Source organism: Pseudochaenichthys georgianus, chromosome 5 (genome assembly GCF_902827115.2).
Source record: "Pseudochaenichthys georgianus chromosome 5, fPseGeo1.2, whole genome shotgun sequence".
NCBI classification, from domain to species: domain Eukaryota; kingdom Metazoa; phylum Chordata; class Actinopteri; order Perciformes; family Channichthyidae; genus Pseudochaenichthys; species Pseudochaenichthys georgianus.
Genome location: NC_047507.1, coordinates 39,513,977 through 39,528,135, shown reverse-complemented (window position 1 = coordinate 39,528,135; position 14,159 = coordinate 39,513,977). Strand labels below are relative to the sequence as shown.

Below are 14,159 nucleotides of genomic sequence, written 5' to 3'. Positions count from 1 at the left end.
AGGGCGTTATGTAACTGGGTGCCACCACAGAACCATGCAGGCTGCTTTGTGTTGAGCAGCGTTGAGTCTGGATCCAGATCCTGATTGGCTGCTGTATCGGAGGTCGAGTTCAGGCGCAACGAGGAACTTAAACATCACCTGATCAGTGTTTCAAAGCATATAGAAAAGGGAAAACAAAAACGTCTTCTATTCAGGTGAAACGCATCATCTTTCAAGGCCATCATTATGATTCATATTTCCTAATTTTGGTTTTGACAATATATTTTGACTTCTTTTCTTTCAGACTCTTCAAAATCTTAATTGAAGTTTTCATTAGAACACACATTATTTCTCTTGATATTAGCCACAGAAAACAAACTTTAAACTAAATTTTAAACTACAGTTAGCATTAGTCCTACTACTTTTAAAACTGAATTCAATAATACTGTACATTTTAGCACACACACACACACACACACACACACACACACACACACACACACACACACACACACACACACACACACACACACACACACACACACACACACACACACACACACACACACACACACACACACACACACACACACACACACACACACACACACACACACACACACACACACACACACACACACACACACACACACGTGTTCCTCTGCATGACCTTAGTCACAAGGCGAGCCCCCGTCTATCAGCCAATCAGAGCGAGGCGCTGCCCACGTCACACACCAACCCTGACCTTACATCAGAGAGTGATGAGGGTCAAAGTTCATAGAGAGAGAGAGACAGAGAGAGAGATACTTCATATAACTATTCATTCATATTTCATAATTGATGGTCAGAGATTATATAACATGAATTCATCAACTGTGCAATACTCAGAATCAGATTCAGAATACTTCATTTGATTAGTAAATACTTAATCTATCCACGAGGGAAATTGGGTTTCATGATGATTTAAACTAAAACAAAAAAGATAAGACACATTTAAAAAAAAAATTAGAGACCACTCCAAATTGTTCTTAAATCTCAATCTCTAGGTGTATGGCAGCCATTCTATTCCAGTGTCTGATGAATTCAAACAAAGACAAATGCTGTCAGTAGTTTATAGAATAACATATGTGTTTCTTTGACTCAAACACAAACCTATAAATAGTAAAAGCAGAGAAACTGATAATACTGCAGTGGTCTCTTAAGACCAACTATCAGTTGTGTATTGATACTCAATAGGATTATTACTGTACATGTTAAGCAATGATCTAGTTTGCAGCATTAACAACACACTAAGGAGTTTTTGCTCCACCTGGTCTCATCACAAATTCAGTGTATAAATCAACAAGTCCTCCAACTCCCACGACCAAATAGGTCGATTGTTCAGGCCCTTATTACGACCAAATAGGTTGTTTGTTCAAGCGCTTAATACGACCTATAATCACGTTTTAAAGTTTTCGACCTCTAGTGCTCCCGTTGATTGCAAACGTTACAGAGGGTCGTTTATTCACAAATAACCCTCTCTGTAAAATCCTAAATTGTAGGATAGTTGGCCATTAAAATGCTTTTTGATTAGATTTGTAGCGAGAAGTGTATATTGTACTTTTAGAATCCACATCCAATGGATGTGTAGGATCTATAGTTTGATAGATATTACGAAGATGATTTGAGGTTTCGCCAGGAGAACGTGTATGCAGCCTTCATGTAAAGTTGGCCAACCCTTACTTGGTGAAAACAGTATTTCCGGTCTCGAAGTTTTCATAATAAAACCAATGATCAAATGATTTAACAGTGATGTCTGTAGTACTCATCCACTAAAAAACATCAGTTTATCCTTGTTAATTACACAACATTAATTGGTTTAAATTGTGTACAATGCTTTTGTGTTTTTCCCATAGGTTTTTCTCTTTCGATTCTGAGAGACACATTTCTTTTTTCAGAGCTTTTGTTAGGCTCGATTGTTTTAGCCGCAATGCATGTTGGCATATGGTGTTTATGCGATATGAAATCCGAAAACATTTAAAAAAAATCAAATAATTTTATTCCGGAACTTTATTCCGAGTGTGCTTGCTTTTCTCTTTGAAAGTCATCACATAACGGCATTGTAATACACGGTTCGGCTGCATTAAATATTACACATCTGCCGTAGTTATTTATTTATAGAGCCCTGATGAGAAGACTTCTAGACAAACTTCAAGAACTGCCGCCGAAACTGAATACGTGATGTGGATCATAAATATATCAACAATTAAACAACAATTTCTCTTCACACATTACGTCTCCTTGCAGTATCAACACTAATTCGGCTGACTTTTATATTTGATCCAATTGGTAGATTTTTTTCTAGTTTTTAAAGATATTATTTACTACTTTTCCATCTCCTCATGCAGTTGACTGTTACAGGTCTATACAGGTTCATGGTACAATGCATAAGCTTCAAATCGAGAGACTGAAACTGTATTTTCCTTTACCGTTCTGTTTTAATTTCACAATAAAGTTAATAGTCATATTATGTTTGATATTATTATGTTTTATTAACGAGACCACTGGTTTTTGAAACCGCACCTCCTAGTGGTTAAAGCACGTTATTGAATGTTGTTGTTGAATAAGTTGTATGTAAAATACCAGGTTAACCTCTGAATTGTAGTGGAGTAGAATTACAAAGTAGTATGATGCTGTAACAAAAACATTTCCCAACTTGGGATCAATAAAGTACATCTTATCTTATCTTAAGATGATCGATGGCAACTGCCATATTTGAAAAATGTGCCTCTGAACCTTGACAAGTGCATGTTTCAGGCTTATCAATGAACAACAGGATGGGTCACAGACATAAGACCAGCTGCTAAATAAAGCTCTTCTGACCTTAGCTGTCATGTGGGTATATTAATTCACCCATTTATTAATTACAGTTGCAAGAAAAAGTGAACCCTTTGGAATGACCTGGATTTCTGCATAAGTTGATCATAAAATGTGTTCTGATCTTCATCTAAGTCACGACAATAGACAAACACAGTCTGCTTAAACTAATACCACACAAACAATGATATGTTTTCATGTTTTTATTGAACACACCATGTAAACATTCACAGGGCAGGGTGGAAACAGTATGTGAACCCCGAGGCTAAAGACTTCTTCAAGAGCTAATTGGACTAACCTGGAGTCCAACCAATGAGAGAGATTGGAGGTGTTGGTTGAAGCTGCCCTGCCCTATAAAAAATACACACCAGTTTTGAATTTGCTATTCTTAAGAAGCATTGCCAGATGTGAACCATGCCTCGCTCAGAAGAGCTCTCAGAAGACCTACGATTAAGAATGGTTGACTTGCATAAAGCTGGAAAGGGTTCCAGAAGTATCTCTGAAAGCTTTGATGTTCATCTGTCCATGGTAAGACAAGTTGTCTATACATGGAGAAAGTTCAGCACTGCTGCTACTCTCCCTAGGAGTGGCCGTCCTGTAAAGATGACTGCAAGAGCACAGCGCAGAATGCTCAATGAGGTGAAGAAGAGTCCTAGTGTCAGCTAGAGACTTAAAGAAATCTCTGGCACATGCTAACATCTCTGTTGACGAATCTACGATACGTAAAACACTGAACAAGAATGGAGTTCATGGGAGGACACCACGGAGGAAGCCACTGCTGTCCAGAAAAAACATTGCTGCACGTTTGAAGTTTGCAAAAGAGCACCTGGATGTTCCACAGCATTACTGGCAACATGTTCTGTGGACAGATGAAACCAAAGTTGAGTGGTTTGGAAGGAACACACAACACTATGTGTGGAGAATCCAAAGGGTTCACATACTTTTTCTTGCAACTATATATGTTTTAAATTTGATAACACCACTGTGTACACAGTTTAATACTTGCAACTTCTAATTGTGGGAAATACGAAAACGTCTTTTAAAACTACAATTCCCAGTAGAGACGTGCCATAGAGGGGTTCCCAAACTGGACCGTCCGAGTCCAGTTTTGGAAAGTCTGCCGTGGTTCCATTCCATTTCAAAGAGCTGTTTGGCGCTCAGCGTAACCTTGTCGCACTGCCACTCCAACATCCAATCACAGAGCTTGAGGACTAATCACGGTGTTTGTAAAGCAAGGCGGTATCGTAGTCCCAAATGATAGCTGGGGATTCTGGGTAGTGTAGTGTCTTCGGAAACTGTAGTGTCTAAACTCCTAAACAACTATTTGTTTCTCCGAATCGAGGTTAAAAACACAAAAGCATTGTACACAATTTAAACCAATCAATATTGTGTAATTAACAAGGATACACTGATGTTTTTTAGTGGATGAGTAATGCAGATATCACTGTGTAATCATTTGACAGTGTGGGGAATACTTCCGGTTTTATTATGAAAACTTCGAGACCGGAAATACTGTTTTCACCCACGCTAACTTTACATGGACGCTGCCGTCAATATTTAGGAGAAAGACGTAGTATATACACGTTCTCCTGGCGAGACCTCAAATCATCTTCGTATATCTATCAAACTGTAGATCCTACACATCCACTGGACGTGGATTATAAAAGTACAATATACACTTCTCGCTAGAAATCTAATAAACATTTTAATGGCCAAACTATTCCACAATTTAGGATTTTCCAGAGAGGGTTATTTGTGAATAAACGACCCTCCGGAGCTTTTGCAATGAACGGGAGCATGTTGCTTCTTACACGACCACTAGAGGTGCTACACTTTAAAACGTGACTCTGGGTCGTATTAAGCTGCTGAACAATCAACCTATTTGGTCGTCTTTTGTAGGAGGGCAGGCTGGTATAAATTCAACCTTTTACTGGCGTTTTAACTTCAATCGGGTTGCTTTCACATCAAAAAGGAAGCATGAGGATTTTGGTGAAAAACACACACACACACACACACACACACACACACACACACACACACACACACACACACACACACACACACACACACGCACACACACACACACACACACACACACACACACACACACACACACACACACACACACACACACACACACGCGCGTTATCACTGGCTTTTTCTTTCATGACGACTAAAAGTGTTTTATGGAGGAACGTAGTGGCATTAGTGCTGAGGTCAAATCTGTCTGTCTTGCACAAGTACTCAGATCTAAAGCAAAGTACAAATACCACAACATAGAAATACTCTGATATACAAATGTGTCTTGATGCTACGCTGCTTATTAGGGATACTATAAGTAAGAAAATAGTAATACAGTTCCAGAACAGGGATACAGTTCTGCAAATTAATATTTTTTATTTATATTAAGGTGTATAATATTTGATTGAAAATGTCACTTACATTTTTATGTCAATATAATTATCTCTAATCAATTTTATTGTTATAATATGTTTTAATTGCACATCTTACTTTAACTTCTTATATAAATATGTTTTATCATCCTAATTTTTGTTTTTGTTTCTAAAGAGCAACTCTCCTGAAACTCCATTTCCCCAGGGACAGTAAAGTATTCTGATGGGCTGCCTGACCGGTTCCTCTGCAGCCGGGCAGAGGGAACCGGTTCTGTGATGAAGACGTTACGTCATGCTGATAAATGATTCATTGCGACACCGTGTTTTTTAGATCAGCATGGAACAACAGGTTCATGCAAATAGCTCAGAGGACTTGCCTCCTCCCCTCCCCCCCCCCCCCCTCTTGTGGGACATCCCGGGTATAAAGAGAGAAACTCACAACTCACTCAGGAGAAACAGTCCTCAGCTCTTCATCTGATGAGGCTCCGCTGAAGAGTCTCTGCTGCACACACTCCTGAAGGTAACCTGACGCTTCTGTTTCCACTGTGTAATGTGAGGAGGGTATCTGATGAGGAGGGGGGGGGGGGGGGGGTTCTGTTGGACAGTAAGGCTGCAGCAGTTTTTTATTTATGTAACATTTAATTCAACTTTTAGTGAAGCAGTCATTTCCAATGTTACGCTCAGATCTCAGGCTTCTTTTTATCTGTATTTGCTTTTGAATGATATTGTTGACCTGTACATACAAATATTGAGTACATTGAAGTTTGCTCTATAGATAAAATGTATAATTTATTTATTTTTGTATTTATTTTATTCCAACAATGATCATTATACAAAAATAATATATCACGTTATTGTTAACAGGACTGTAGTAAAGTGCACTATGTATACAAAGTGTATACTACTCAAAAAGCACTTTTTAATTGTATTCATGTGCTAAACTTGATTCCTCTTTCTCTCTTTTAAATCTTCTCTCTGTTCCTTTTATTTTTCTATATCCATATTTATTATTCCATCCTCCATCACCTCTCCTCTCTTTTCTTCTCCTTGTCCCATCTTGCTAACTTTTCTCTGACCCTTTCTATGTCTCCTCTTCCTCTCCCCCCTGAATCTTCTCCCCAGACTCCACTCTTCCTCCTGTCTCTTCTCTCTACCCTCCAGCCTTCCAGCCCCCAGCAGCATGACTCCTCAGCTCCCCTCTCAGAACCAGGGCAGCCCGACGGTGCTGCAGGGCGACCTGAGCGCCCTCAGCCCGGCCCTGAAGGAGTTTGTGGATCTGAACGTGACTCTGTGCCAGCCCGAGGCCCTACACATCTGTGACGGCTCCGAGGAGGAGAACCGGGCCGTCCTGACCCAGCTGGAGGAGCAGGGCCTGATCAAGAAGCTCCGCAAATATGAGAACTGGTGGGTGGGATTCAATTCAGAGGATTCTGGAGACAGGGGCCACAAAGCAAATACTCTAAACATCAGCAGACTTGAACCCTTTCAGTTGTCTAAAAACAACAAGTATTTACAACAGGAATAATACTTACACATGATAAATAAGTTAAACGAAGCTGCCACTACAACAATGTAACTCATATCTTACGTTTTTTTTATCCAGATGAATCAGGAATACTCATTTAAAAATTATAAATAATATTTCAAAGAAAAATCTACAGAAATAATAAGAACAACAGCTAGTATGTGGCTTTTGTAACAAAGACAGAGGAAACCCAAAGCAGTTGGCAGAGAGCACGGCCTTGTTGTTCCTAGAGACAGTGTGCAAGAGTAAGTCGTCATCAGCTGTTGAAATAAACAACATGCGTGTGAAAGGTCGTCATTCTGAAGTACCAGAAAGTCCAGCTCCTTCAGGACGAGCAGCCACTGTCACACAAACATTCAGGTGAACAGGAACTGTAACTAGCAATTCTGCTTCATGCTACTGCAAAAAACTAAAAATCCCAAATCTGATAAATCTGAAATAGTAATCCTTTCGAGGAAGGAATAGAAAAACTCATGGTTTAAGCAGATGAAAGGCAAACTAAAATAATGAATAAAGAGGCAAGCACACGGTAATTAACATCAAATAACTACACCATTTAATTTTTTTAATTGTTAAAATAAACAAGTAGCAGCATAAAAAGTCAAAGGTAAATAGACGTAAAGCTTTTCAAGTCTTTGCGACGACACAAAGTGCTTTTGAAGTTTCAAGTTAGCATTCACACACATTCAGCCAAGACTCTTCCACATGTTGACTGTTGGGGCTGGGGCTCCAACCTCCGAGCCACTGGTGGACGATAACTCCACCTCCTGAGCTACAACTCCTTGTTGCAAACACAGGGACACAATCCAATGAACCAATCTTGCGAACGTATGAAAGAAAGTTAAAAGACAAAAAGTCTCAGTCTTCTCTTCCTCTTCCTGCAGCTGGTTGGCCAGGACCGACCCGAGGGACGTGGCTCGCGTGGAGAGTAAGACGGTGATTGTGACCCGGGAGCAGAGGGACACAGTGCCCACCCCTCTGGACGGAGGGGTCAGCCAGCTGGGACGCTGGATGTCCCCTGAAGAGTTCGACAAGGCCGTGGCCCAAAGGTTCCCCGGCTGCATGAAAGGTAACACAGAGAACACAATTACACATCAGGATGAATAGAGGCACAGATCTCTCCAAAAAGTCTAAAATGGTTAAGATTCCCCTTCCCAAGGTAGAACAAAGCACAACCATGTTTCCTTAATACTTGAATCGGTGTGTAGATTTGGAAATGGATGGTTGTATAAGGGTATTTCACTGCAAAATGTGTTGGTTCCTGAAAGTCAATATTTTACATTTCATCTGTAGTGAAGCACACAGCCTCATTGAAACTAAGGTATCATTTAAATGTTCTCTCTCCTCAGGTCGTACCATGTATGTGATCCCGTTCAGCATGGGTCCAGTGGGGTCCCCCCTCTCTAAGATCGGAGTGGAGCTGACCGACTCCCCCTACGTGGTCGCCAGTATGAGAGTGATGACCCGCATGGGGAAGTCTGTGCTCTCCGCTCTGGGGACGGGAGAGTTCGTCCGCTGTCTGCACTCCGTCGGCTGTCCTCTGCCGCTGAAGAGTACGTCCACAACATCGAAACAACATCCAGCTAACTACATGCATCCGTACTAAGGCTCGGAAAAATAACTAATAATTTTTGGGTTATTTTGATAAATTATAGATACTGGTAGCACTAGTACTACTTATAATATATTTACTAACGGTAAAAGCATGACGTTACAACATATTTTGCCAATTTTGCATGAAAATTGACATTAACGATGAATCGATTGAATAGACAAATTTGTCTTATCGTTGAAGTTCTACCAGGACACTAAATTAAGTACAACATTCCTCCTCCACTAAACCCTTTGTCTTGCAGAGCCCGTGGTGAACAGCTGGCCCTGTAACCCGGAGCAGACGCTGATCGCTCACGTCCCGGACCGCAGGCTGATCGTCTCGTTCGGCAGCGGATACGGAGGAAACTCCCTTCTGGGGAAGAAATGCTTCGCTCTGCGCATCGCATCATGCATCGCCAAGGAAGAAGGCTGGCTGGCCGAGCACATGCTGGTAAGATCTGAAGAAAACCTCACAATATATCATTATTACATAGTACTTCCCACAACAACTTGTTAAACCGAATGTTTCTCCTCCTCAGATCCTGGGTGTCACCAACCCTGCAGGGCAGAAAAAGTACATGGCAGCAGCCTTCCCCAGCGCCTGTGGGAAGACCAACCTGGCCATGCTCTGCCCCACGCTGCCCGGCTGGAAGGTGGAGTGTGTGGGAGACGACATCGCCTGGATGAAGTTTGACGACCAAGGTGAGGGACTCAAGAGTTTGAGAAGCTCATTTAATCCCATTTGGGATGATAGGATTACAATTAAAACTGAAAGGGTACTCATGGAGCGCGGACCTCCTCTAAGGCCGATTATATAAGTGAATCCATGATTTATGTAGACATCGTGTCATTTGGATCCACTTCGCAATGTAATGGGTTCTTTGTTGGACAATGTTGTACCATTCGTTGGGACCAATGTTGGGCTAGTAGTGTTCTCCTAATCCTGCCTGAGATACAAACAAACCAACTAATTGAACCAGAAAGATAACCTCCTTGGCAAATATAATAATAATACAAACTATCAATTCTAACACTCATTATTTCCATTGTTCCCCGTCTCTAGGAAACCTACGTGCCATCAACCCTGAGAATGGCTTTTTCGGAGTTGCCCCCGGCACCTCAGTCAAAACCAACCCCAACGCCATGGAGACCATCATTAAGAACACAGTGTTCACCAATGTTGCGGAAACCAGTGATGGCGGTGTGTACTGGGAGGGAATGGACCAGGCACTTCCTGAAGGAGTCACCATCACTTCCTGGAAGAACAAGCCCTGGAGCTCAGAGGATGGTAAGAGTTTTTAACTTCATTATTATTTCTTCTGTGCTTGCAGAAAACAGAGGGCATTGCAAAGACTGTAGGTGGGATAAGGAAAGTCAACATAGGCTGGAAACACCAGGAAGTTCATTAGAAGGGCCAATTGTTTAGATGATCCAATCTGGAGAAGTGCCATCCTGAGATAGCTTTTGTGTTTTTCAAAGAAATCACTGAAGAGAGTAGTTATCAAACTGGTGTTTCAAAGAGCAACAATACGAGCTAGAGAACATCACACACATTAGGGGTAAGGAGATAAGAGTGTTGGGAAATAAAGTTTACGCTCATGTCTCTCTTCCTCTTTCCAGGCGAACCTTGCGCTCATCCCAACTCTCGGTTCTGCACTCCGGCCGGGCAGTGTCCCATTATCGACCCAATGTGGGAATCCCCAGAGGGAGTCCCCATTGAGGCCATCATTTTCGGAGGACGAAGGCCAGAAGGTGAGCAAAGATAGAAACAGTATGCAGTGGGATCAATGAATTAACAAAAGGAAAGGAGTCGGACTGAAAGAAGATATAATGAGATGTGAGAAAATGATGACAAAATATGAATCTAATAAATGACCATTCTTCCTCTCAGGTGTCCCTCTGGTATACGAGGCTTTCAGCTGGCAGCACGGTGTATTTGTTGGAGCAGCCATGAGGTCAGAGTCCACCGCTGCAGCCGAACACAAAGGTCAGTATCTAATCATTCTCATGACAAGAGAGCTTTTTTTATGTATCTCACCATTTTAGGGAGTTTACTCACCATGAGGACATTAAAGGCTGCTTGATTGGACATTGACTAGCCTTCAAAGGCCGAGAAGTTGATTAAATCCATGTTTGAGCAACGTGCATAGAAACTGCATACTCTATATTAATTGATGTGCCTGGTGATACGCAGAGGTGGGGAGTAGTGGAGTACAAATACTTTGTTACTTTATTTAAGTACATGTTTCTGGTATCAGTACTCTACTCCACTACTTATTTGTTCTGACGAGTTTTTACTTCTACTTCTTACATGTTGAACACAAATACCTGTACTTTCTACTTCCTACATGTTGAACACAAATACCTGTACTTTCTACTTCTTACCTGTTGAACACAAATACCTGTACTTTCTACTTCTTACATGTTGAACACAAACACCTGTACTTTCTACTTCTTACATTTTGAACTCAAATACCTGTACTTTCTACTTCTTACATGTTGAACACAAATACCTGTACTTTCTACTTCTTACATGTTGAACACAAATACCTGTACTTTCTACTTCTTACATGTTGAACTCAAATACCTGTACTTTCTACTTCTTACATGTTAAACACAAATACCTGTACTTTCTACTTCTAACATGTTGAACTCAAATACCTGTACTTTCTACTTCTTACATGTTGAACACAAATACCTGTACTTTCTACTTCTTACATGTTGAACACAAATACCTGTACTTTCTACTTCTTACATGTTGAACTCAAATACCTGTACTTTCTACTTCTTACATGTTGAACACAAATACCTGTACTTTCTACTTCTTACCTGTTGAACACAAATACCTGTACTTTCTACTTCTTAGATGTTGAACTCAAATACCTGTACTTTCTACTTCTTACATGTTGAATACAAACACCTGTACTTTCTAATTCTCACATGTTGAACACAAATACCTGTACTTTCTACTTCTTACATGTTGAATACAAACACCTGTACTTTCTAATTCTCACATGTTGAACACAAATACCTGTACTTTCTACTTCTTACATGTTGAACACAAATACCTGTACTTTCTACTTCTTACATGTTGAACACAAACACCTGTACTTTCTACTTCTCCCATGTTGAACACAGATACCTGTACTTTCTACTTCTTAGATGTTGAACACAAATACCTGTACTTTCTACTTCTTACATGTTGAACACAAATACCTGTACTTTCTACTTCTTACCTGTTGCACTCAAATACCTGTACTTTCTACTTCTTACATGTTGAACTCAAATACCTGTACTTTCTACTTCTTACCTGTTGCACTCAAATACCTGTACTTTCTACTTCTTACATGTTGAACACAAATACCTGTACTTTCTACTTCTCTCATTTCCCAAACAGCTGGTTCCTTTAGTCTGAATGTGTGTTTGGTGCGTGATCATTATTCTTTAGAGTCATTGCGTGCCTATTGATTTGAAAACGATCCGTGTATCCATCACTTCCTGGTCTTCTCTAAAGAAGAGGGACCAATGGAAACGTTGTCATGTTGCCGTTGTTCAGCATGGAAACATCCATTAGCTAACAATGACATTATTGTTCTATTAATATAAAGGGAGGTCAGGTACTCTTTAAAACAGCTGCTAGTTATGGGTACTTTCTACTGAAGTACATTTCAAAGGCCATACTTCTTTACTTTTACTTAAGTAAAGAAGTTTAGTCAGTACTTCTACTTTTACCAGAGTATTTTTAAACATGAGTATCTGTACTTCTACTTGAGTAAAGGATGTGTGTACTTTTGAAATCTCTGGTGATACATATTTAAGACATGTACCAATCTCTGCTTCTTGTCCCCCTTCCTTTCTGCAGGCAAGATGATTATGCACGACCCCTTCGCCATGCGCCCCTTCTTCGGCTACAACTTCGGCCAGTACCTCTCTCACTGGCTGAGCATGGCCGACCGCCCCGGTGCCAAGCTCCCCAAGATCTTTCACGTCAACTGGTTCCGTAAGAGTCCCACCGCTGGATTCCTCTGGCCCGGTTTCGGAGACAACATCCGCATTCTGGACTGGATGTTCAGGCGTTTGAATGGAGAGGCCGGCGCCATGCCCTCCGTGGTGGGCTACCTGCCATGCTGCGACTCCCTGAACCTCCAGGGCCTGGAGGAGGAGGTGGACCTCAGCCAGCTGTTCTCCCTGGATCAGGAGTTCTGGCAGAGGGAGGTGGCCGATGTTAGGAAGTACTTCACCACGCAGGTGAACGACGACCTGCCCAACGAGGTGGCCCGGCAGCTGGAGCTCCTGGAGCAGAGAGTGAAGCAGATGTGATGATGAGGGGGACCGAATAGCACTTCAGCAAATCTGAAGTAGCACAACAAATTCCAAATTCTATAACGGATATTACCCATTCCAGAGCAGACTTTTAGCAATTCTATCAAACATTCTTGAACGGACTTTGAGTTATTCTAGAACAAAATATAAGACATTTGAATAAAGACTTCTAGTGAATCTATAAGACTTACCAGATATTCTAAAGCAAACGTTTATTGATTCAAGAACTACATATCAGAAATTGTAATAGATTTCTAGTGACTCTAGAACAACGTTTTGAGTTCCAGGAAGACATATAATAATATAGTATCCTTATCATTGAAGTCGGTGGAGTCTTACAACTACATGAAAGGGTAACAATTGTCCTCAGATAATTTATTTTAATGTTAAAGCTTTTTGACTGTTTTCAATGTTTTCGTTAGCTATAATCCTCCAACATTTCCCCAAGGACAATTATTTTAAAGACTTTTAAATTTGTTCTGGGGATGATAAGATAAAGGATATGAACTTGCAGAAATTGTAGTGTAGAAATAAATTGTCAGAAACATTCCTCACTATGCTAACAGTATGAGTGAAATGTTTCCTTTCCATGATTCCCTTGCTGTTGTAACAGCTCTTTGTTTTAAACTGTTGTTCTAATATATTACCCTACTGTACTTCTGAATTCCACTATTTAATAGTAACTTATTATGAGCGCACATCACGCTGTCATTGCCATGTGGACTTGTAGAGCACAGAAAGAGTAAATAAGTCCATGTTAGCTCGAGTGTTGTTTAACCCCCTAACATAGGGTACATGTCGTTTTCTGTTCCTGTTTGTATTCTTAATTTATTTTTATACACCGTTGGTTTTTCTTGGTTCTGTTTTGGGGCCATCTTGAGACCTCAGAGAAGGGAGAAGACAATAAAAGTGTTGTCAATTATTAAGTCATGTTGCTGTTGTCATTGTTATTTCTGATATATTATGTGTCCCATAGACATTCAGTCAAGACTAGACTGGTTTGTAGACTTTGTTGCTGATTCTCCTGTTGCCTTCCTGAGCCTTTACCCTGCACACCTGCTCTACATCAACCTCGTTAGTCTTTTCAATCAATCAATCAATCAATCAATCAATCAATCAATCAATCAATCAATCAATCAATCAATCAATCAATCAATGTTTATTTATATAGCCCAATATCACAAATGTTACATTTGTCTCAGTGGTCTTCACAGTGTGTACAGAATATCAGTATGACAATACGACACCCTCTGTCCTTAGACCCTCACATCGTACAAGGAAAAACTTCAGAAGAAAACCCAGTTTAAAGGGAAAAATGGGAGAAACCTCAGGGAGAGCAACAGAGGAGGGATCCCTCTCCCAGGACGGACAGACGTGCAATAGATGCTGTGTGTAAATTGAAAAGATAATACATTTGCAACATAGGTAGTCCAAATGTTTGGAAATGCATGTGTGTATAATAGGAAGATGAATCCACGAGGATATCCATC

The 14,159-nt window shown here is 40.6% G+C and overlaps 1 protein-coding gene across 1 annotated transcript; it reads left to right on the top strand.

The window, feature by feature from the left end:
* Positions 1 to 5,662: 5,662 nt before the first annotated feature.
* On the top strand, positions 5,663 to 13,595 carry pck1 (phosphoenolpyruvate carboxykinase 1 (soluble)). Its single transcript, XM_034082694.2, has 10 exons — positions 5,663 to 5,748; positions 6,351 to 6,632; positions 7,638 to 7,822; positions 8,103 to 8,306; positions 8,610 to 8,797; positions 8,886 to 9,048; positions 9,410 to 9,634; positions 9,967 to 10,098; positions 10,238 to 10,333; positions 12,209 to 13,595. The coding sequence occupies exons 2-10, from the start codon at positions 6,409 to 6,411 to the stop codon at positions 12,664 to 12,666; spliced, it is 1,875 nt and encodes a 624-aa protein (XP_033938585.1). The 5' UTR covers positions 5,663 to 5,748; positions 6,351 to 6,408; the 3' UTR covers positions 12,667 to 13,595.
* Positions 13,596 to 14,159: the final 564 nt, after the last annotated feature.

What these genes read in the sequence shown, in the direction of transcription:
- pck1 (XM_034082694.2), top strand. Translation starts at nt 6,409, where the DNA reads ATGACTCCTCAGCTCCCCTCTCAGAACCAGGGCAGCCCGACGGTGCTG. An exon ending in GTTCCCCGGCTGCATGAAAG is followed by an intron (nt 7,823 to 8,102) that starts GTAACACAGAGA and finishes CTCTCTCCTCAG; the next exon opens with GTCGTACCATGTATGTGATC. An exon ending in CGCTGCAGCCGAACACAAAG is followed by an intron (nt 10,334 to 12,208) that starts GTCAGTATCTAA and finishes TCCTTTCTGCAG; the next exon opens with GCAAGATGATTATGCACGAC.